Source organism: Chiroxiphia lanceolata, chromosome 18 (genome assembly GCF_009829145.1).
Source record: "Chiroxiphia lanceolata isolate bChiLan1 chromosome 18, bChiLan1.pri, whole genome shotgun sequence".
NCBI classification, from domain to species: domain Eukaryota; kingdom Metazoa; phylum Chordata; class Aves; order Passeriformes; family Pipridae; genus Chiroxiphia; species Chiroxiphia lanceolata.
Genome location: NC_045654.1, coordinates 4,041,849 through 4,064,804, shown reverse-complemented (window position 1 = coordinate 4,064,804; position 22,956 = coordinate 4,041,849). Strand labels below are relative to the sequence as shown.

The 22,956-nt window shown below is 39.3% G+C and overlaps 1 protein-coding gene across 9 annotated transcripts in view; it reads left to right on the top strand.

Moving 5' to 3' along the window:
* CIT (citron rho-interacting serine/threonine kinase) overlaps positions 1 to 22,956 on the top strand; it is a 74,883-nt gene that overhangs the window by 5,550 nt on the left and 46,377 nt on the right. For 8 of the 9 annotated variants that reach the window (XM_032705583.1, XM_032705582.1, XM_032705586.1 and 5 more), the window contains exons 5-13: positions 1,212 to 1,313; positions 1,517 to 1,659; positions 2,596 to 2,689; positions 4,023 to 4,226; positions 4,768 to 4,921; positions 12,369 to 12,549; positions 19,538 to 19,643; positions 20,516 to 20,659; positions 22,023 to 22,142. In XM_032705583.1, coding sequence (XP_032561474.1) covers positions 1,212 to 1,313; positions 1,517 to 1,659; positions 2,596 to 2,689; positions 4,023 to 4,226; positions 4,768 to 4,921; positions 12,369 to 12,549; positions 19,538 to 19,643; positions 20,516 to 20,659; positions 22,023 to 22,142 — 1,248 coding nt within the window. Of the gene's footprint in view, positions 1 to 1,211; positions 1,314 to 1,516; positions 1,660 to 2,595; positions 2,690 to 4,022; positions 4,227 to 4,767; positions 4,922 to 11,090; positions 11,120 to 12,368; positions 12,550 to 19,537; positions 19,644 to 20,515; positions 20,660 to 22,022; positions 22,143 to 22,956 lie in introns of those variants that run through there. The other variant, XM_032705587.1, reaches the window with a different exon arrangement.

Sequence of the window (22,956 nt, the reverse complement as noted above, 5' to 3'; positions counted from 1 at the left end):
AGTTTGTGTGTAGTTTTGCTGTGTTTAAAAGCCATTGTCATAGTCCGTGGACTGGCTGAAGTGCCATCCTCAGGTACTAAACACATGGCCTGTGTCTTCAAGAGCTTAATATCAATTGTAAGACAAGAAAAAACAGATGAAGAAAACACTGAATCAGTATTGATCTGCTTGTTGATGGCTTGGATTTTCAGGCAATCTATTCATTAAGGGGTTTTTTTTATTTCAAAGAGCGACGTAGAATGTCACGAGTGGGTGTGAAGGCAAACTGGTGACTGGGTTTTTATGGAGAGCCTCTTGCTACCTTGGGAAATGCGTTACTTTTAAACTTAAAAAAGGGGTAACAGAGGTTGTTATCATAGTTTAGTGAGAAACAGAAGTTAATTCTTTTACTGACTTGAGATGATAAGCAGGACAGAGACGCTCCATGAAAGACCTCTTGAATTTATACAGCAATATCTGCATTAGTTGATCCCCATACATGGTGCAGTTAGGTTGCTCCTGAGATTCCTTATAATTTTTTGTAGCTACTAAAAATGAAGCTAAGCTAAAATTGTTCTTTCTGTTGCATAGAATAACAAGAAAGCAAAGTTGGATACTACCCTCATATGGCATTTGCTCAGTCTTGTTCGTTGTGGGTCAGTGAAAGTAGGGAATGTTGCTCTAAAGAAATTTGCAGTATTCTGTAATAAAATTAATTTCTTGTTGTCTGGCTGAACATCTGAACAATTAAATAGTTGCTAGAGGATGATTTCATCAAAGCCTTGTGTTTTAATGCCTTACAATGAATGTATTACTAAATTGGCTGTAAGATGCTACCCCATAATTGGTCCAGCTTCTTTTCTGCTTGTCTGATTCTTTTGAGATTAGTTTTATTTTATTGGGGCCAGTCCAGATGAAGTCAACCAGGATTGCACTCCAGACTGGTGGATGCTTCAACAGATTGAGAGGGAAGCTGGCCTTTGCTGCAGGGACTGTTCAGCTGAAAGCAAGCTAGACAACAGAGGGTGGGAGGGGAACAGAAAACAAAAAGAAGTAAAATTAAATTACTTTTTTAAATGTGTATATCACAAGGAAGTAGCACTTAAAATTTCTGTGTAATTTTTTTGCGATGTGTACCTTTGGCACAGACTCAAATTTTTCTCAAACTAGAGGACTCTAATGTATTCTAACTCCCTCTCATCATGATATAAGTGAACACTTTTTTTCTGTAGGTGTCATTTTTTGAGGAAGAACGCAGCATATTAGCTCAGAGCACCAGTCCATGGATTCCACAGTTACAATATGCATTTCAAGACAAGAAAAATCTCTACTTGGTAATGCCTACTCTTTGTTTTTCTCCTCTGTTGAACACTACTGCTGTTGTTATAAGTGAACACATGGTTGAAATGTGCTCATTTTCTGTTAGTTTTCCTGCACTACATGCCACTATTTGATATGTGTCCAGTGTAATATGGAGGAGTTGAATGGAATATCTTTTGTGTACATGAAATATGTGTTCTTTTAAAATTTAATGTAGGTTATGGAGTATGAGCCCGGAGGGGACTTGCTGTCACTCTTAAACCGCTATGAGGACCAACTGGATGAGAATATGGTGCAGTTTTATCTTGCAGAGTTGGTCTTGGCCATTCACAGTGTCCATCAGATGGGTTATGTGCACAGGTAGGTAAAGTTTGCTTTGCAGAGCACAGATATGTTTAATCAGTATCATTCCAGAGAAGGTGTTCTGGAATGATGCATTCTTGTGTGATTTCTTTTATTTTATATTCTGTCCTCTTTCAGGACAGTATTTCACAAGCTGTATTGGAAGACAAAATTAGAAAATTAATCAGACTCCCAACTATAATTGTAGCTAAAGGCATTAACTTTGATGTAAAGTTCAGCCTAATATCAAGAAAGGATTGTTACATATATTTTTCTGGAGGCTCAGTAAAAAGAAGCCTTAATGTTGCACTATAAAAAATTTAAATCTTTTCCAGAGATTGCTGCTTTTGGCACCAAAGAGTGTGGGAAATTAGTGTAATTGTTAAAAATTGTTGTGTGCTGACTGGAGAACAGGGCAGTATAGGATGTTGGAGTAGTTAAATATCACAGTTTTCTCTCAAGGCTTGGAGGCTGATGTGTGCATTTTCAAATCATATTGGTATTTAATAAAGTTATTCCATTCCGAGGATGTGGAAATTATTAGGAATTATTTTATGTTCCAGGAGGTGCAGTGGCTGCACTTAGAGCACAGACTGTGGCCTTCTAATGCAAGGTCACTGCCTGGATTTGGAAGATGAGCAGAATAAGTTGCAAGGGAATTTGGGAAGAAAGCTACCTCATACTTTACTGTAACTCAGTTACAATGTGGTGAGGGTGCAAAACCACCTTCTCTTTCCATCTTCTATCAATAATTACTAACCTTCCATGACATAAGGGGAACTTTAATACTTTCCTATTTGGTTGGAAACAGAACAGCAGTTGGAAATAAGGCTCCCACTTGAAAGTGCAAGTGAGCACACAGTTGAGTATAACTGAATAGGGCTATCCTGTTATCTGGATGTGATAGTAGGGGATAGCATGGAAAGGTGCTGATGGCTTTTTTCTTGCTTACAGAGACATCAAACCAGAGAATGTTCTTATTGACCGAACAGGACACATTAAACTGGTGGACTTTGGGTCAGCTGCCAAGATGACAGTAACCAAAACGGTAATAATGTGGATTTAAACTTTGTCTGTGGCTTGTTTGGATAGTCCAGTCAAAAGGGGAAAACTAACTTGGTATTTATTCCTGGGCTGCACCTTGCTCTTCTACCTCTCTTGTCCAAGAATCTGCTCTTAATCATATTTTTCTATTTATGAAAGGCTTTTCAAACATGAGCTCAAGTATCTTTTGCCACCCTCAGTAGAATATATTAGCTTATTAAATACATATAAATACACAGGTAAGGTTTAGGCAAGACTACTTATTCATGGTGGTGCACTGTGATACAAAATCATCCTTTTAGAGGTTCTTACAGCTGTTCAATGGACATGGATTTCTAATTGTTCATAATTAGAAGGAAAATCGTGTCTGTTGTAACTAAGGTGGCATAGCTTTGAAGACTGGGGGTCTCTTGGTTAAAATGAGTCACATTCCAGTGTTCTGGGCTTCACTCATCAGAAAGCACTACATTGAAATCTGAATCAGTGGAGTTTTTTATAAGTTCCTTGTAAGTTTTGGTAACTGCAAACAACTTTCAGTGAAAATTTAAAATTAAAATATATCTAAGTGAGAACATGAAGTTCTGCACCAGATTCCGGTCTTGTTTTACAAGTTTTTCTTTCTTCATAGCATTTTCTTTTTGATGTGATTCTTACCATTCTCTTTTCCCTGTTCTTGCATTTTCAGTGCTTTCTGCATTGCATTTTCCTTTTAAGTGCTTTCTTCACATTACCTTTTCAGTCACCCTCAGGTTTTTAGCCTGCCTGCTGTTCTGTTTCATTCTTTATGCCACTCAGTGCAAAACTGATTGCAGTTTTGACTCCTGAATTACCTTTTCTAAGCAGTCCAGAAATTCAGATATTAGTACTCTGCTGATCATGAACATAAGGTAAAAAGGTAGGGGTGAGAGAGGAATGAGGGCAGGGAATATTTATGTCTAAATTTGACTGGTTTTGAAATTTCAGCTACGATATCCCTGTTAATACTACTTGAAGCAGTAGACCTAGACTATATTTTCTGCTTAAAACATCAGTTTAGTAATCCTGTGCTTTTTGGAATGCAGCTTTTCTACTTTAGGAGTTTGTACTTTCTAATAACAGTTGGCTCTGATGATTTGACTCCTTTTATACCAAATAGCTTGCTTGGTTTGTTTATCAGCAGTGTCCTTAATGTTGCACTTATTTGCCAAACAGCCTTGCTTAAAATTACTTACTTAAAATTCACTTGGAGGGCTGAAAATTATGCCTCATTAAAAAAAAAAAAAAAAAAAAAAGGAAAGAAACAAGGTGAAAATGAACAGAAAGTGCTGTAATATCACTTGGTATATCTTTGCTTCTAGGTGAATGCCAGGCTGCCTGTTGGCACACCTGACTACATGGCACCAGAAATGCTGACGGGGTTGAGTGGGGATGGCAAAGCCTCTTATGGTCCAGAATGTGACTGGTGGTCCCTCGGAGTCATTGCCTATGAAATGGTTTATGGAAGAACTCCCTTCACTGAAGGGACTTCAGCAAAAACTTTCAATAACATCATGAACTTCCAGGTAGGGAGAGCTCCTTCCCTGTTCTCGAGTGAAAAGGGTGTAACTAAAGACTGGTTTTACAGTTGAGAAAAGAAGCTTTTGGATGTCTCTCACTTTGTCACGTTCATAAAATATTTGGAATATATGCTTTATATTGTATTTGCATGTCTCTGTAGTGTAGATATCAAGTAATTTTTTGTAACAGGTGTCACAGGCCCTGATTCACAAAATCCTAAGCCACACACCCTTGGAAGTTTGGGAGAATTTTCTGGGAAAGTGTCTTGTTTTACTCTTCCATCTGTGTGTGCCATTGGCCATTGCTCAGCATAAGATGGTGACCTGGGATACCATTGGCCTGGGTGGGAATGATTGTTCCTGTGTTCTTATCTTTGCTGCAGTAAATGCATATAAAAGCCTGTTTGGATAAAAAGCACCCTGCTTTTATTTGTGTGCTATAAATATTCATCCTTTGTGCCTGACATATCTCAGAATAATGAAACCTAATCTTACTGTTCTGAGCCTGTTTTCCTACTGAGCAGAAATCCATTTCTTTCTAATGCAGAGATTTCTGAAGTTCCCAGAGGATGTGAAAGTTAGCAGTGAATTTCTTGACCTGATCCAGAGCCTGCTTTGTGGGCAGAAGGAAAGGCTGGGTTATGAGGGTCTCTGCTGCCACCCATTTTTTTCTAAAATTGACTGGAATAATATCCGTAACAGTAAGTAGAATAAAGCTGTATTTATAAAGAATTTCTGATTCTTCGGTTAATGGGAAAATTGGTACAATGTGAGTATTTGTGTGTTTGATTTGAATTATTCATTATGAAACAGGACTGTGTCCTGGAGCAGGTGTTTTTAACAAAACAGCTCATTTTGGGCTTTTGAATAGGCTATGTTAACATCTCAGGTGAAAACTGTAAGGTGAGATGAGTTTAATAAAACTCCATATGAATTTCTGATGCAATTGCCATATTACTGCAGGCACTAGACTGGAAAATCAAAATGGTCCTTTCCATGTCCTTTCTCAGATTAAAATGCATCAGTAGGTTCATTCAGGCCTCTACCACCTCAGTTTGCTTAATTTGGGCTTCATCTCCTTTTTTTTGTTGTATCTTCAGCTTTCTCCTTCGTTGGTCGTGAACCAACTTCACTTTAAGGTTGGTTTATTTTTTGTGGTTTCTGTAGGTGATGAAATGTCCATGGCTGTAGGGCCACTGAGTTTTTCCTCAAAGTCAATGGGGGTAATATATCACTGTTTGTTTGTTTTTTTTTTGTCAAAAATCTGTTCATTCAGCTAGGAGTAGAATAAAACCACTGAGGCAGATAATTTTCTGTGCAGAAAACTGTTTATAATACTATGTAAACAATGGAATTTTGTGTTTGGAAGTACTGAGGCTCCAGCTCCATGGCAAAAGCAAATATTTCACAGATCATCAGTGATCTCTATATGGGCATCTGACTTGTGTTGGATAGTATTTGAAATTATTTGGACTGTAAGATTATCTGGGCAGGCAACATGCCTGCCTTATATTTTTTTATCAAATTTGCAGTAAGGGAATGATTGTGCTCCATTTTCCATGATAAATTGCTAAGCCCAGTGCTTCTACTTTTGATGACTATCTCAGCACTTCAGCTGTCAGCTCCACAGACTGTTTGCTCACTTTTCTGTTGATTCATTAATTTTGAACTTGTGGAGTTGCTGTTCTGTTAAATTCCATTGTTTCTGCCCTTTGAGAGCCGTTGAGCCTCAAGCCCTTTTCATCATTTTAGCATACATTTCCCAGCTCACTCTGCCTTCTTTCCCCAGAGCCCTGCCTAAGCCACCAGTGTCTGAAATTTTTCTATAACATTTATATCATATTATCTCTGATCTAGAAAAAAAATAGTGCCATGTGAGCATCTGTTCTGGTGTTTCCTTAGCAATTGCCCATCTAGGATTCACACAACTGCACGAGTTCATTGAGCCACTTCATGTAGCAGTGGTGATGCTGATGGGCAAGCTGGCAGGCAGCCCTGATTGTCATTACAATGTTGAAATAATCATTTGGGATTTTAAAAAAAATCTCATTTCTGCCTGCAGCTGGCCAGTGGATTGAATCACTCCCTTTAATATCCGGACCTACCTACTGTGACAATTCATGCAGTTTTGACCCCTGACTTCGCTGTTGTGCCTCATACTCGATAAACCCCCACTGGAACTAGCACAAAGCACAGCAGTCTTCTTGCTTTAAGCAGCAGCTTCAATGTATCACCTCTTGCTTTGCTCTCTGCAGTGGCTCTCCTTGTGCTGGTTTTTCAGGGGCAGTGGTGCTGTCATTCTGTTCAAAACCTCTGTCAGGTTTGACCTGGGCTATCTAAAAGCTAAAAGTCACTTCCTAATCTTGACCTTTGCTGATAGTGGTGTTTGACTGGAGCAATGGCAGCCTGAGAAAATTAGGAAACTTGTGAGTGCTGGAAGAGGTCAGAGGATTTAGGTTTATATTAAAGAATCTCACTGCCTCAAGTTAATCTGGTCAAAGATTTTGGGGTTATAAGGTGTTGGATTTGGTGAGCTTAAGGCCTTTGCCACCTGAAATGATTCTACGATTCTACAACTGTTAAACAAATTCTGTATCAGTACAATCAGACTTTTCTCTAGTCTATAAGAGCAATGATGTAATTTCTGTTTCAAACTGAGCAAGGTAGAGAAAAAATTGGTACCTTTGCCTTGCAGGTATTTAATTATCATGCTGAGAGCTCCAGGATAGCCATTCTTAATGCACTGATTTTAGTTAAGAATGTGTCATTAAGGGGTTTTTCAGTGTTACATTTTGTTGTTATGGTAACCTATGAAACACCTGACTTTTTAGTAAACCCCTTTCCTAAAGATTGTTGCCTCTAAAACAAGCTCTCAACTTCCTTGGGTTCAAGTAATGTGTGTCTGTAGAAGCAGCTCTTAAGTTACAGAAACAAGATCAAACCATTAAACCTAAGGTCAGTTTTAGCTGAATTAGTCTCAACAGGTAATTTTCCCCTTCATTGGAGTATTATACTGAAACACACTTATGGATTTTGCTCTCTGTTGACTTCTGCTATTTAATGACTTCTAAAGCTTATTAAAAAAAAAAAAAAAGGCACCCCAAAACAGACAGCACCACACTTCCCCTCACAAATAAACCAACCCAAAACTTTCAGAAGTTTGTGTTGATTTCCTTGACAGAATTTTCTGAAAATAGTCTGGAATTTATTTACCTGGAATAAGCATATTTCTACCTGTGTTTCAGCTAAATGATCAAGTATTTCAACTGGAAAGTTGATAACAGAACTATTTGAGTACTTAATAATTATCTAAAATCAGAGTTAGAGAATGGGGGGATGACATACTTGAGTTATCAGCAACAAGGCTACATTCTTTATAATTTGTGGATTTTGTTAGTTACCTTCTGTAATTTCAAATCCATAAACTGCATCAGCTTTTTAATTTGGAACCAACAAACTGCTTTGCTGAAGCCCAGCTGGGAGATGGTCAGAAGACTTTTATTATTAACTAAGCAATATATATATGTATAGCATAAAGAACCTTTCATTTTAAGAATTCCTTAGTAACTGCAGTCCAAGAGGTCTTGAAAATGGAATGGCATGTTTGGACTTGCAGGAGGAAACTATATATATGAGAAGAAAAGAATTAATGTCTTGTGCAAACACAAGAACTTGTGAAAGTGTTGAAGACTGATTTTTAGGCTGTTTTCTGCTCTTGAACAAGCAGGAACCCAAATCTCATTACTCATAAGTCTAAGACACTTCCTTATCCTTTTGAACCCAAAGCTGACGTTCAACATGTTAACAGTTAAACACTGTGGTGTTTCATGCTTGTCTTCAGAGAAATTTATTGACTTGTTTCTTGGAAATCACTTTTATTTCAGCTTGGAGATCACTGCTATTAACAGAAATGTATGTGTTGGATCCTTGTCTTGACAGAACAGTAGAAATGTTAAGACAATATTGTATAGATTGGTTGGAACTAGTACAGTGCCTTTTTTATAAGTGGTCTTAGAGAAAACATCCTTAAATTACATCACTGGGATTTTCTATTTTTCTTCCATAACACCTTCTCAAATAGGGCTGTTAGAGCCCCAGGAACAGTAATGCCTAACCTACTTAAAAAGGCTGTGTGGATGCTTTTCCTCAGGAAGCATTTATAGATCACCTTGTAGATCAAGAAGAGACACATTTTTATCCTTAAGAAACATTCAGTATTGCTTTTAAGTCTCCTATTTCAGTTGAGTCTCTCACTGTCCCAGGGGAAATGCAGTCTCTCTTTTCTGAATTTGCATGAAAATATTTTGAAATGATGGAAAGACCTGGTTAAAGCAATGTTCTTTGAACTAGTCATAAATACACACACTAATGCAGTGTTAAAAAAATTATTTCCGTAAGAGACACTTTATCTAATCTTAATGATAAAGTGGTTAAAGTACTTGAGAGTGTGTGTGTGGTGGTTTTGGCTTTTTCTTTTTTTTTTTTCCTTTTTTTTTTTTTTAAAACTAAGCAACCTACAACACCCCCTTTTCCTCTGAAAGTCATCCTTTGGAACAGATGGAAGAGGGTTACATCCTTCCACAAGTGGGGAGGTATCTAGGCAAGCAATTGGCTTTTTTAAAACATGCAGTTCTCTACAAGATACTTTAAATGGTAAACAGAACATGTGCGTTCGTCGTAACATGTCAGAGACAAAAAGAGGTCTTTTTACCCAATCAGTTTGCACGAGTAGAAACATCAGGTTTAGTGTCTTTTTGAGTAATAGTTTTGCCTCCCTTTTGAGTGAACCTGAAAAAAATGCAAATTTTTCACCTTGTCAGATGTGATGGCACCGTGTTCACATTCAGCTCTCAGAGGCTTGTCTTGACCTCTACTAAAGGAGTCTTCCCTTAAAGAAGCAACTGATAAGCACATCAGTGTATTTGCATTCCCCAGTCTTCATCTTGTTCTGAAAATACTACAGTTGTGTGACAGCTTTCTGATTTTAAACAAGAAATAATAATTTAACTAGAGGTTGTGTCATCATGGGACCCACATTTGAGAACAAAATTGCTTGTCTGTCTTAGCTTGTTTTTACAAGACCACTCTGTTTATTCTGTGGGTATTTTGGACTTCAGACAGAGGACTCAGTCTTGGAAATAAAAGACTGTGAAGAAGCTACCAAATAATTAACAAAATCAGACAGAGTGGATCTAACCTTTTCTTTTTTTTTTTTTTAAGTTACTCCCAGTTATTACTCTGGAGTGATTTTTTTTCTCCTGTGTTGAAACTCCTGAAGAAGTTCTGCTTCTCATTTTCAGTCACTATTGACAATTTCGGAACTACTTGACATCTCGGGGTGTTTTTGTTGAATGACTGTTCCAAGTCTCCTCTTCAGTTGCTCCTATTTCTTGAACAAATATTAGAGTTAGTATCAATACAAATATTATTAGTATCAAAGTTATACTGCAGAGTTGCAGAGTTCTTGGACTTTTAGTTATGGATTTTAGTGAATGCAACATAGAGGACAAAGGATTTTTTCATTCTTTTTTACTCTAGTGTTCACAATTTCTCTTCTTTGTTCTCATATTTTATTAAGCATTAGAAGAAACTGTAGTGTAAAACACTGTGCTCTTTAAACTAGTTTCCCACCAGCCCCAAAGGTTTACTCTGTCTCACATTCAGTTTTATCTCTGTGCATCCATTGTGCCCCCACTGAGCCCTTTTCATCTTTATATGTGCATGCATAGTTAAATGATATTTTCTTTTATGCATGTGGTTTGAGTAAGAATTCTTACTGCTGGTAAGAGGAAGGACTTTCTTTTTAATTGCAAGGGCTTCAAGATGACTCTTAAAATCTTCTTTGCTGATTTCTGGTGAGAAGTAAGGCTCTAGATCTCTCTTTCGAAGATGAAGTTATCTGTCAGGCTCTGGGAAGTGCATAACAGGGTGCTTATCCTGTTATAAAAAGGCAGCCAAGTTGGATTTTGGTACCTCTTTAAGAAAGATTCTGGATTCCCAGATGAAGTGAAGAGTTTGCTGTTTTCCCTATTATTTTACCTCACAGACAGCATCTGTCTTCAGAAACAATGTTAAAAACCTCACAGCAGCCCCTTCCTGTAAGAGGATGTGCAGAGTTCTTTCAGCAAATGTCCTGAACTAAAAAATTCTAATCCTAAATTAATCCTCCTCTGCTGTGAATTAACTGTAACTTTAGGTTTATATTTGCATTAAAAATGAAATACTTGCAAATTGTTTTCTGTTACTTCTCTGTTCTTAATCATTAAGAGGATATGGAAGAGTAGCTGGACATTATTCTGACATTAAGTGATTTAAAAAAAACATACACAGCCTAACCAACAATCTGTATTTCAAAATTATATTTATGGTACATAAATATCAGCATTATATTGGATCTAAATTTGTATTATAACCAATAAAACAGAAGAAATTAATAAAGTCATGATACTGACAGAAATTTTAAATGTTCTGCTGCCAGTAAATAAAACTGCTACTTACAGGACCTATTTAATTTCTGTATTTTCCCCATTTATCTCATTCTAATGGACTTGGAACTACTGTACGTGAGCAGCATCCTGTCTGGCTTCAGGGAATTTCTTCTCACTTCCCTGCTTGGAGCAGCCTCAGGATGGCTCCTTGGGGAGCTGCTACCAAAGCCTGTGTGTGTAGTTGGGATTTAGCAGTTCATACAGACACATTTCTTTTTTTTTTTTTTTTTTTCTTTTGGCCGTTCCTGCTGGTCTGGTGGGTACTTTCAGCTACATTTGTGTAGAGAACGAAGAGTTAACAGTGGGCAGTGAAGGGCTTTGGCAGCCTAGAGGGAGCCAGCAAGCTCCAGCCGTGCCTGGTTCTGCCCCTGTCAGTCCCGTCGGCAGCAGCATCTGTCACGATGCAGGCAGGTAGGGTTAAACCCCGAGCATGCAGGGAGTGAGGAGCAGGGAGCCTGCACTGCAGGGGTTGGAATGTTTGTTCCTGGTTCTTCAATCCTCACCAGCCCTTCAGCTCCAGGAGATCCATACTGGATCCATGGTAACGGGTTTAGCACACTCCACTTCCATCAGCTGGTGACAATGGGCTGTTCTGGTTGCTGACAGAAGAGCTGTCTCCTTTGCTAATCTCTTTTTTAGCTCTGTAGAGTTACAGTGAGTGGGGACCTAAGTGATGAAATAAATAAATAAATAAATAAATGTTAGAAAACGTGATTTAATGAGGCAGGAATTGCACAGCAGGCTCTTGCATTCATTCCTTTCCCACATGTAGCCAAGCCAGCAGGTAGCTCGGGTGCTGCACATCGAGGAGAACTTGTCCTTTTGTTCCTTGGGTTAATTAAACTGAAGCTAATGTAAGAAAATCGGCTGAAATTAAACAACTGCTTGACAAGTTAAGTGGTACCAATTTAGAAATTATACTAAGAAATACATTGTAATTCCTGCTATTTATACCTCTCTTCAGAGCTTATTGTATCAGAGCCAGACTGCAGTGGTGTCCCGACAAGAGTTCCAGATCTTCAGCAAGCTCTTTCAGAGAAATAAAATCTTACTTTCTTCCTTTCCTAAAGACCAGTGAGTTTCTAGTAGCTGTAGTTTATTAGAACCTTCCAGGAGAAAGACCAGTTTGCTCTTGATTAGGAGCCCATGCTGGGAAGATTCTTGTTAGTGCTGAAGGGTAAGATACATCCCTCAGCTGACTGGCACAGGATCAGGCTTCATTCTCAGGTAGTGTCACTAATTGGACAGGTTGGAGACATTTTCCTTTTCAAGATGAATCAGAATTGACTGACTTTTAGCTATATTACATCAATGTTTTATTTAGCCTGGTGCTCTGATTTTATTCAATGTATGTGTTTAAACAAACCACCATCCTAACCTGAAACAAAAAACCCCAAGCCCCCCAGTCTCAAATGCCCAAGCTAAAGCCCAGTTTGATGAGTGTGGGAGACGTTGTGCCTGCAGAGTGGTAGCCATGTTGGTGGCTCAAGGGTTAATCTCTTGTTGCTGTAATACGCTTTGAGAGCAGCAGCTCAGTCTGCTTGTGTTAGCAAGATTAAAAGCAGGAGCTGCAGTGCCATTGCAAGCACTGAATGAGTGGGACTGTTGCAGAGTGAACTGTAGCTGAATTTTGTCTTTTCTTCTTGCTTTTTTTCACCAGCTCCTCCCCCCTTCGTTCCTACTCTCAAGTCTGATGATGACACCTCAAATTTTGATGAACCAGAGAAGAATTCGCGGGTTTTATCCTCTACGCGCCAGTTGAGCCCGGCAGGATTCTCGGGGGAAGATTTGCCGTTTGTGGGGTTTTCATTCATCAAGGCATTGGGGATCCTCAGACCAGAGTAAGTAGGAATTATTGCTTAGGTGGATAGGACCACTGGAAAATGGGCAGGTTTGTTACAGTGAGGATGGTGTGTGTGGGGAAAAGCTGTTTTAACTGACCTGTACTCTGCTGTAGGGAAGCTGCCAGATTCGGGCTTGATCTGTTGCTGCTGTGCCTTGTGCGTGTCCTACCATTCTCTGATTATTTCTGGGATGAAGAGGAGGGAATGGGATGGAAAGATTGATTCTAAAGCAGTTATTGTTGAAATTGTTGCTGAAATACTCTGGATTAGTTGTTGCTGTTAAGCAGGGAGCAGCAGATGATTGCATTTCTGGTACTGCAGATCCCTGCAAGAGGGAGAATACTGAGTTCAGAGATGGAAAAGGGGGGTGGTGTTATTTTATTGGGTCAGAGAGTGGGCACCAAGTGCTGGGGATGTGTAAGGCTAAATCAGTGATCCACAGAAATGGAGATCCACTAACCTGGGAATGTGCAGCAATGGGTCAGTGAACAAGAGAAGGAGCTGATGGCAGCTGGCTGTGTGCTGCTGGGTCAAGTTAAATAGGAGGACTGGGCATTGCTGTACTGTGTTAGGAGACTGGAGACTCAGGTGAAATATGCAGTGTGTGTGTGGGGGGGGATGTGAAGATCTAGAAGAAAGGGTTTTCCATGGAAAGAAAACATGCTTTCCGAGGGAATGGAGTCAGAGAAAAAGAAGAATATAAATAATGTGTTATCAACTATCTGATGTGGTGGGTGGTTATTTTCTGATGACAGAGCTATTGAAAAAGTATCAGTGCAGTGCATTAAGTTGGGAAGTCCTTACCTTGGGATCTGGAGGCCTCTCAGGAACGCAGTGGCTTTAGCTGTGTTAGTGATTCAGTGCACTGAGGTGCTGTGTTTTCGTGTCAACCATCGTTCACTCCTGCTAGTTAGTTCCCTTCAGGGACTTGGTTGTCAATCTGTCTTAATCAAGTTTCATTTTTTGTCATACTCGTTGTGATAGTTGCTCTGCAGTAAACGTGTCACCAAATCTGGTGATACTGTTGACATCTTTGATCTTGCCCACGCCGTGAATCAAGGTTATATGATGGTTATGCCAGTAATAAGAAGGGAATCTTTGGCTGTCCCTCCTCAGCAGAGTTGCTCTTATGGGAAAAAGGAGACAACATAAAAACCCAAAAAGTGTTCATTTGGTGAAATGATCTAATATTGTCAACAGAATTAGAAAAAGAGATTGTTAGGTCTGTAGATACCTGGGGTTAAAATCTGTCTTAATTCAGGAGTGATGAGTTTAACTTAGGGTATTATCTTTTCTGCCTGGGGAACTGCAATCCATGTACCAAGGCTAAATGGCCATTCAGGTGACAGAAGAGCCTCAATAGTGACCACATATGTGTGGTAAAAATCTATATGTGATCGGGCCCAGGACTAGAACTGAAGAGGAGTGTGAGGTGAAGTCTCAGAACAGTGGTGTAACTGTGCTGGAGGCTGAGACAGCTGTAGCTGATGGATTGATGTGCTTCTTTTTTGGAGATGGTACTGAAAATGCATATGGAAGTTGTATTTGAATTTTGATAATAGATAGGAAGAGGTATAGCAAAACAATATAGGGATTAATGTCCTCTGGAGAAATTTTGACTGAAGTAAAATTTCTGTTTTGTGTGGCCTGTTTTTTCCCTGTACTGGAATAGAAAGACATCATATATTTAATTTTCCCCCAAATAATTTTAATTTAGGTAGGTCTTATTGGCTTCTTTTTTTGAATGAGATCTTGATAAATGCACTTTGTTATTTTTAGCAGTTAATATTTACATTTTGTTCTAAGAAGGTGATTTAAATATGGCAAAGAGCTTGCAGAGACTTGAAAATATATCTGTATTTAAATAATGCAGTGATTAGTTTATTCTCAATATCACTGCAGTTGGGTCCTAAAGATAACTTCTTACTTATAAAATGTTGTCTAGTGTGTGTTTTACTTGAGGAAATACAGTACTGTTTCTGTCCACACCAGCTTGAACATCAAATTCTAGATGCAGAACAGTAAATGGAGAAGGGGAGCCTTATCTCTTGTGAATCTCGGGACATTTTCTCTGGAAGGTCCTAAGTCATGAAGTTGATCAATCCAGAATTTTTCTCCTTAAAATCTTTCCTCTGAAAGTCCAACCTTATGGTTGCTAAGTGATGCAGATCTGTTTTCCTGTCTGCAGCACGAACCCTCCAGTGCTGCTCACAGTGAGCCCAGGCAGCTGCAGGGTGCCAGTAACAAGGTCCTTGAAACTTTCATGGCTTTTAATTTGAGGGCTGTCAAGTCACGAAGTTTAGGGTTATGCTCTTGCCCTTGTTCACTGGACAGTAAGAAGGTATGGCTGAGCTAGGAATTTCAAATACTTCAGTAAAAAGAAAAGGAAGGTAAAAGAAGTTCTCTTTTCCATTCTTCTCTTTCTCCCAGTGACTTAGTGCTAGAAGGGTTCACCTGAGTCACTTAGACCTGTTGCCAGAAATTACATAGTTGGTGTGTAGCTTAGAAGGGTTCATTGAATTACAGTGTTGCCCCATACCATGAGATTTGGGATGAATTTGTGACCCTCTAACAACTGTGAAATTTAACAAAAGAGCAAAAGTCATGACATTAATGTATTGTAGGAAGCAATCAGGAGAAATCAAGGGCTTAACTGCTGATGCCATAGGTTCCTGTCCTAGCAATCTGCTGGATGATTCTAAGAGCTGGGTTGAGGCTGCAGAGAAGGACCAGCTGAGTCCTTCTCCCATCATGGCCTCTGAATTCCTGATATGGGGGAGAAGAGCCTGTCTGACTGCAAACCTGGCTGGAGCGTGTGACTGTGACAAGATAAGAGGCAACTGAGGGTTTAATTCCATTAAAAGCCAGCCCCACCTTCCTGTCCCTAACCATGGCTGATCTCCAGTGCTTAGAACAAGTGACAAAAACCCTTGGGTGCCAAAAATATGCATCAAGTGGTGAAGGAAAATCGTTCTTGTCCTTTGCAGGTGACTAGCAGAAGCCTGAAGGCATAAGATAAATATGTTATAAATCCAGGGTTAACCAAATATACCAAATTGCCTAATAAAAATAAATACCTAATAAAAATGAATGCCTAGTAAAAATCAATACCAAATAAAATGTACCAAAATACCTAATGAAAAATACCTAATTAAAAAATACTTTATAATGCAAATTTTTGCCTGCCCGTGTCCTCTCTGCAAGGTCCTAAGAAGTGGTATTTTCTGGGGGTTTGTTTTTTGGGTTTTTTTTGGGTTATTGGGATTGTGTTTGTTTTTTTTTTTTAAATTTAAAAATTTGATATAGATTCATGACTGTCATTATAAAATACTGAGATTTAAAATGGGCCATTCTTCCAAAAAGCAGGACTACTGATTTCTTCCAACAGTTTGTCTGTTCTGGTGAGCTCTTTCACCAAAGATAGATTAAAGAGGAAGCACAGGATGAGCATACCAAAAATATGCTTTGCTTCAGCAAGCTCTATTCACAGATTGATGGTATCACTGTTTGTTTTTGGTTGGTTTTTTTTTAGGCCTGAGCAAGCATTTAGGAGGGGGCGGAAGGTACAGATGAGTATAATGCTAAAAGGAATAGAGCATGAGGGATGGGGGATGAGATTATGGGCATGTTGTGTGGGGGCCAGGATTAGGACAGATGGTGCCAATCATTGTGAGAAGGAAGCAGCACAGGTGAGTTGGGGGTTTATGAGAGTGGCACAAAAGGACACGGGAAGTTACGAGGTGTGATGTGATGCACGGGGGGGACCAAGGTACGTGTTTGATGCCCCAGAGTCATCCTGGAGCTTTTCCTCTGCTAACGCTCTTTTCTTTTTCACCTCAGCCAAGTTGGAACTGGAGGAGCTTTTACACAACCAGCACCATTTCTGATCATTCTGCTGGTTGAGGCTGCTGCTGATCTAGCTGTGAAATCACTAGTCAGCTGTAAGTTAACTTGGTTTTTAGTCATGCAGGCAGTGCTTCTTTGGAAAGTAAATTGGCACAGCCCCCAGTGCTATCAGAGCTTGGTACTACAGACTTGACTTCGGGTTTTTTTTAATTTTTTATTGCAATTTTCTTGTTGATGGATGCTGGTTACCTTTTGTAAATCTATTTTTTCACACTTCAGAGGAAACAGCAGAAACTGCTGTCATGCTAAGAGAATTGATCCAGATGTAGCAGTTAATTAAATGAAATACTCTGAGATGGTCTCAGCCTGAATGATAGCTTTGCATCATGGCTTTTGATGTTGGATTGTGTGTGTTTAATTTCTGCAATGATGCTGACTGAGGAAGAATGTAAGTGCCCCAGAAATGTGGGTATTTTCCACCTTGTCATGCTCTGTTGAGAGCTTCTATCACCATGACAAGGCTTATTAGATTAGCCAGTATTCCATTTCTCTTGATTTCCTCTGTCTGCCCCTTTCTCATACTTTGAAGATTGTTTGGATGTTCAGGAAGTTGTTCTAATACAATTTGTACACAGGAAAGAATTACTGGGAAAGCAAGTCTGTTAAAAGCTGCGTGTCCAGTGCTAACCAAAATCGGTTTCCTTGGGGATAAGATGTTCTGTTTCCATGGCAGGAAAATTGTCGTGTCACCAGGACATATATTTTTAAGGAATTTCTTCCTCGCTTTGGACAGGAATGAGGAAGAAAGATTGTAGTTCTAGTTTGTAGCCTCCTCTTCCCTTACAAAGCCAACACACCAACCCTGAGGAGCAGCTCCCTCTGCAGTCACCTCGTGAAATGCAAACTTCGGTCGGTCTCCTGCTCTCTGTCCCAGCCCATCCCACCTGGCTGAACCACCTGTCCTTGCAGAGCTCTGCATCCCCTTCCCTGAATCCATCCTGTTCCTGCCTGGTTTGCAGTGCATATGGATGCTTTAAGCTGGCTTACTAGGAGAAATTTTTGAAAAGCAAAATGGTGCCTGTAAGATTAGGCTCTGATTCTTTTAATAGCAAATAAAATAAATGAGCAAAAATAACGAATAAAATGAGCTCCTTTAGGGAGGTGGAATAGAAGCCACGAGTAAAACCAGGTTTGTGAGAACTGGCTGGAGTTTTCTTAGGTAATGCCTCAGGTTTGAAAAGGTGATGGCTAAGGCTGAAACTATAATTGAAAAAAAGATTGCTTCAGCCCGTACAGTTCAGACCTGTAAAAATACATTTTTATTATAAGAAGATTTTCAGACTTGTCTCAGTACATATTTGCAGCTATTTACATATATTTGATTAACATTTGAAAGCAGATTCCTTAGTGTCTTTTTTAGCTAATGTGAGCTTTAATTTGTATTTTTAGGCTGCTTTTCTCAACTATTCATTTTTAGCCTTGTTTGTACACCCAGCTGTTATGGAATTTAATATGCATCTTTCTCAGATGGTTGCCTTTTCTCTGTAGGAGTATAGACACGCTTTATAAATTGATTTTTAAATATGGTAATTTGACGGATCAGATTGATTGGACCAGGACTAAAGGAATGCTGTATAAAAGCATTAATTTTAAACATTTATTTTTTTTTTTTAGTAAGTCCTGATCATATCTGTATCATCGACATGCAGGATTCTTTCTTCTAAGTTTTTCCATATCAGGTTTCTGAAGAGGTGCTAATATTTGACCTCTCAGGGCAGCACTGGTGGATTTTGCTGTGTTTGTTTGCTGATACCACAACGGTGTTTCCTAATGACAGCCTGAGGTGGTGGTGCTGACGATCTGTTTGATACAGAGATGTTGCTGCAGCATTTTCATCAGAATCCCCGTCTCTCTTCCTGTGCCTATGTTGCCATATCCAGTTGGATTAAGGAGTAGGTTTTTCTCAGAAAATGGTGGTGATGGAACGAAACTTTCCTTGGTGTTAAGAGGAGCCTGTGCTGCTGTGTGTGGGTGTGTGGCTATATGCAGAGAGCTGCTCAAAGCTCCTTTCTCTCCGTGGGGATAGCTGGCTGCACACCAAACTGTGGCCAGGAGAAGCAGAAAGCAATGTGTGGGCAGCCCGTGTGATCTTTTATTAGCACCTTCATTGTGCTCCTGCGTTTTGATCTATCAGTTAACACCGGTTCCATCACTAACTGCTCAAATATCTAGTTTGAATCATTTCATGCGAGGGAGAATGTGATTTTTAAAATTATGTTTTGATGCGTGTACTTAATTTTTTGGTTGCAGATTGCATATTTAAGACTGCAAAGCACTAAAAATATGCTGCCAAACATCAGGTGGCTTCCTATCATTTTCTAGAAGGAATTTAGACTAACAGAAACGGTAACTTCTTAAATGCTGAGTCCTAATTAGACAGAAAGCTTAAGAATAAGTAAATATTTCCCCCAGGTTTCTGGAGTCAAATTGTTTTGAACAGTGCAGTTAAGTTGTGCCTCATGAAAAAGAATTACTTCTAAGTGGAACTCTGAAGTTCTGCAGTGTGACTAATCATATTGATATTGATTGAGTTTGTAGGGATCGTACGAATTGGGTTAGGAAAGTTTCAATTTTGATTCACTGAATGTAACTAAGGATATTAAACTCTTCTTCCTGTGGTGCAGATTATGAAATGTTGAAGTTTTTAGGGCTTTTATAGTTCGATGATAATTTAAAAACCTGTTTAAAAATAAAGTACCAAACAAAAAGCATTTCTCTGGAAATTTGTTGTCTTTCAAAAGGTTACTTTGGCTTTATGCTTTGCTTTTGTTGCACTTATAAATCCCTACAAATTATGCAATGCTGCTGCTGTGATTTATTGTTTTGCACTGTGACATATCCACTGATGGAAAATATTAATACTGTAAATAGAAGTACACGTGGATTATTTAATAATGATATACTGTCATCAGCTTTTATGGTATGTTTGATCTGAAATGATGGCTGTTAGACTGGAATTGCTGCACCTTTCTTTTATCCCGGGATAAGTAAGTACACAATGACTTTACAGAGGCTGCATGAATCAGATTTCTGTTACCTTTTGCCCATATTCATGTGCTGTTTGGCTTTGCTCTTTTAGATCTGTTTTTTCAAGTGTGGATTCTCCAGCCAAGGTCAGCTCCATGGAAAAGACACTTCTTCTCAAGAGCAAAGAACTCCAAGACGCCCAGGACAAGTGTCACAAGGTATTTATTTATGCGATTGGCCATCTCCATTGCTCCAGGAATCTGCAACCACTGTATGTCCAGGGATCTGTCAGATGCTGCTGATCATCCAGACTCGTGGTGGGCAAAGTGCTTTTCCTTCAGAGAGGTGGCTTCCTGTCCAGTACAAAGGGAGATGAATTTAGACCATGCTGTTGCTCTAGATACTTTTATCTTAACAAGAAGCGGCTCTGGATTTTAAACTGTCCTTTTCCCAGCGTTGACACAGACGACTGCTGCTTCCTGCAGGCCGTGCCTCTTCATCCCAGCAGTTACCCCAGTACTGTTCTGAGGGGCTCTTCCTCACTCATCAGCTCCTGCTCATATAACTGTTGTCACGTCACTGCTTATGGTGAACGTCTCATAACAGTTGCTGTGCTCCAATAAAGGGAACCTGGTGGAGTCTTTTAACACTTTACTGCTTGTTTGAGACTTTTATGAGAGTTCCATTACTTTTCTCCCTGCTCTGTTCTGGATTTGACCATTTGCTCCTGACAAGGAGATGGGGGGAAACCATCTTCTGGTCCAGCATGGATTTGGGATAAGGTTAAAGTGACCCATCTCTGCAAGTCAGGTGAAAAATGATTGTGTCTTCTTTGCTAACTGGGGTTCGAAGAATGACTGAATATGAACAAGCAGCTTGAATGAATGGGGTGACTTAGACTTACTACTTGTCCTTAAGAAGAACTGTGCATTCCTGGAGCAGAGACAATGGTATCGGAATTTAAACACCATTTGGAGAAACATAGCTTAGAAGTCTCTTGGAGACAAATTCCTTACAAACAGAGCTCTGAATGTAGCAGTTAACAAAGCTTGTGAAGCCCCCCTTTATAACCTCTTGATATTTATTGCAGATGGAGCAGGAAATGACGCGGTTGCACCGGAGAGTGTCAGAGGTGGAGGCTGTACTTAGCCAAAAGGAGGTGGAACTGAAAGCCTCTGAGACCCAGCGATCCCTCCTGGAGCAGGACCTGGCCACCTATATCACAGAATGCAGTGTGAGCCCTTACCCCAGTCCTTCCAGAGCTGAAGGCCTGAAATTTGGTGGTCTTTGTCTTTCTCTTCCATCGTGCTTTCAGTGGGGTACTTGATGGAGAGAAAATAATGTGTGAGGGGATATCTGTTGAACATGGAGCCCTGAATTGTTTGCAAAAGCTTGCTTGATAGTTTTATTCGAGCGTTGTTTCATGGTCATGTGCTTAGATCATGCAGGAGTGACTACTGTCCTGGTCTTGCTGAAACTATTTGTGATGTTTGTCTTACTGGCTGTGCTAGAACATGCTTGGGTTTGACTTCTTGCAGGTTTCTTAGCCAGAAGAGGAAGGGGCCTAATCAGTGCCTAGACAGAAATCTTCAGAAACAAATGGGATTAGGAAGCGATGGTGTTGCCTCCATCTGTGGTGTCCTGAGTTCACACTGATCCAGTTCCCCAGCACAATGTCAGGGAAGGTTGTAGGACAGGGGCTATTTTTCAGGTAGAATATAAAAATGAGACTGCAAAACCATGCCTTCAAAGATCCTTTGGCATTTTTCATGGGAGCTGGAATGTCTGCCCAGTTGTCCTGGCAAGATTCCAGTGAGGATATTTTCATTCTAGTCAATAGTCTCTGTATTTTCAGTTGGATATACAATTATGTTTCCTCTCTTGTACCAAGAACAGAAGTGTAGATAATACTCTCTTTCAGAGAATTGAAAACCATTTCTGATGGGTTGGTTTGTTGGGAAGCACATCTCAAAACGGGGCTGAGTTTTACCATACCAAATGCTACTAGGTAAATAAATAAAATTCAGTTTATATCTCTCTATTGAAGAATAATACTCAGTTGATAGGAGGACCACTGGTAGGTCCAAATTGCAGGTAAGATGTGTGGTGAGATACATACTCAGCTCTTCTATTCTTTGTAGAAGTTTAACAATGATTAAAGCATTTGACTCACTTAACAGCAACAAGAAAAATGTAAGTAACATGAAGTTGAAGGATTGTGTCTAGGTTGTGAATTAATAGTGCTGGATAAAATATAGATAAATGCTGTCAATAATGGATGCCTTTTGTGATCTGTGTTTGGTTTTTGTCTCTAAACCTGATGTGAGGAAGTAGATATTTGAACCAAGATTTGAGTAAACAGTGTTTGTAAAAATGGGCTGCTTCTGTTCAGATAGGAGCAGCACTGGCCATGAATTTCATTAGAGTTCCATCACTGGTGCCTCAATTTTTCTTTTTTTAATTTTTTTTTGGTTTTATTATTATTATTATTTTGACGCCTCACTGCAGTCGAGGAGGCATTTGTGTAACTAAAGATCTTCATTATACAACCATTTGAAAAACCAAAGACTATGTATTGAACATTTTGCTTTCTGCAGAGCTTAAAGCGAAGCCTGGAGCAGGCACGGATGGAGGTGTCTCAGGAAGATGATAAGGCACTGCAGCTCCTTCATGATATCAGAGAGCAAAGCCGAAAACTGCAAGAGATCAAAGAACAGGTATTCCTGCTTCTTTGGGGAGCAGGGTGGCTGGCCACAAACAGGCATTCTTGGCATATTCTAGCTCTGGTGCCAGGATGACATTTGATGTTGGTAGACTCCCAATCTGTGTGTTTTCACATGGGTTCCTAAACGACAGAGGAAGCAACAAAATTCCACTTGTGTATTTTGCAAGTAAGCACAGACTCCAAACTTCAGGTTTTTCTTTTCCTAGTCCTGAGAGGACTTCGTCTATAAAACCAGCTTAGGAGAAAGTTGCAATGCTTTACTAATATACTGCATTAGAAACGAGCTATCAATTTAAAATGGTTAAGGTATGCAAATTTCACAACAAGTTAATGAATCTTCACCTGGGAGAGAACTGAGCCAGCCTTTATTTTGTGATGGTTTTTTTTCTTCTTTCTTATCTGGCCATTTAAAATGCTTAATAGTCTTTCAAAATAGAATGTGTGTTACCTAACTCTTCTTTTCCTAATTTAATCTATTTGCAAAGGAGAAATTAATAATTTTTTTGTCCACTAGAGGAATGTTCAAAATTCATTAATCCATATGATTGTTCATAAGGGAAAAAAAAAGTCAAAATTAAATGAAAATATGCCCAAATTTGGACATTTTTAGGATTTAAAATTATTTACAAGACAAAACTCATTCAGTTTTATGAATTAACAGCAACATACTGCATTGAGAAAAAGAAACTGAAATTTGCTGTAGCATTCAAATAATTCTTTGCAACTGTCTGTTGGTTTTCATCTTCAAAGCACTTTACAAATGGTAACTGACTCATTTCAAAGCATTTGAGACAAGGAAGCCCAGA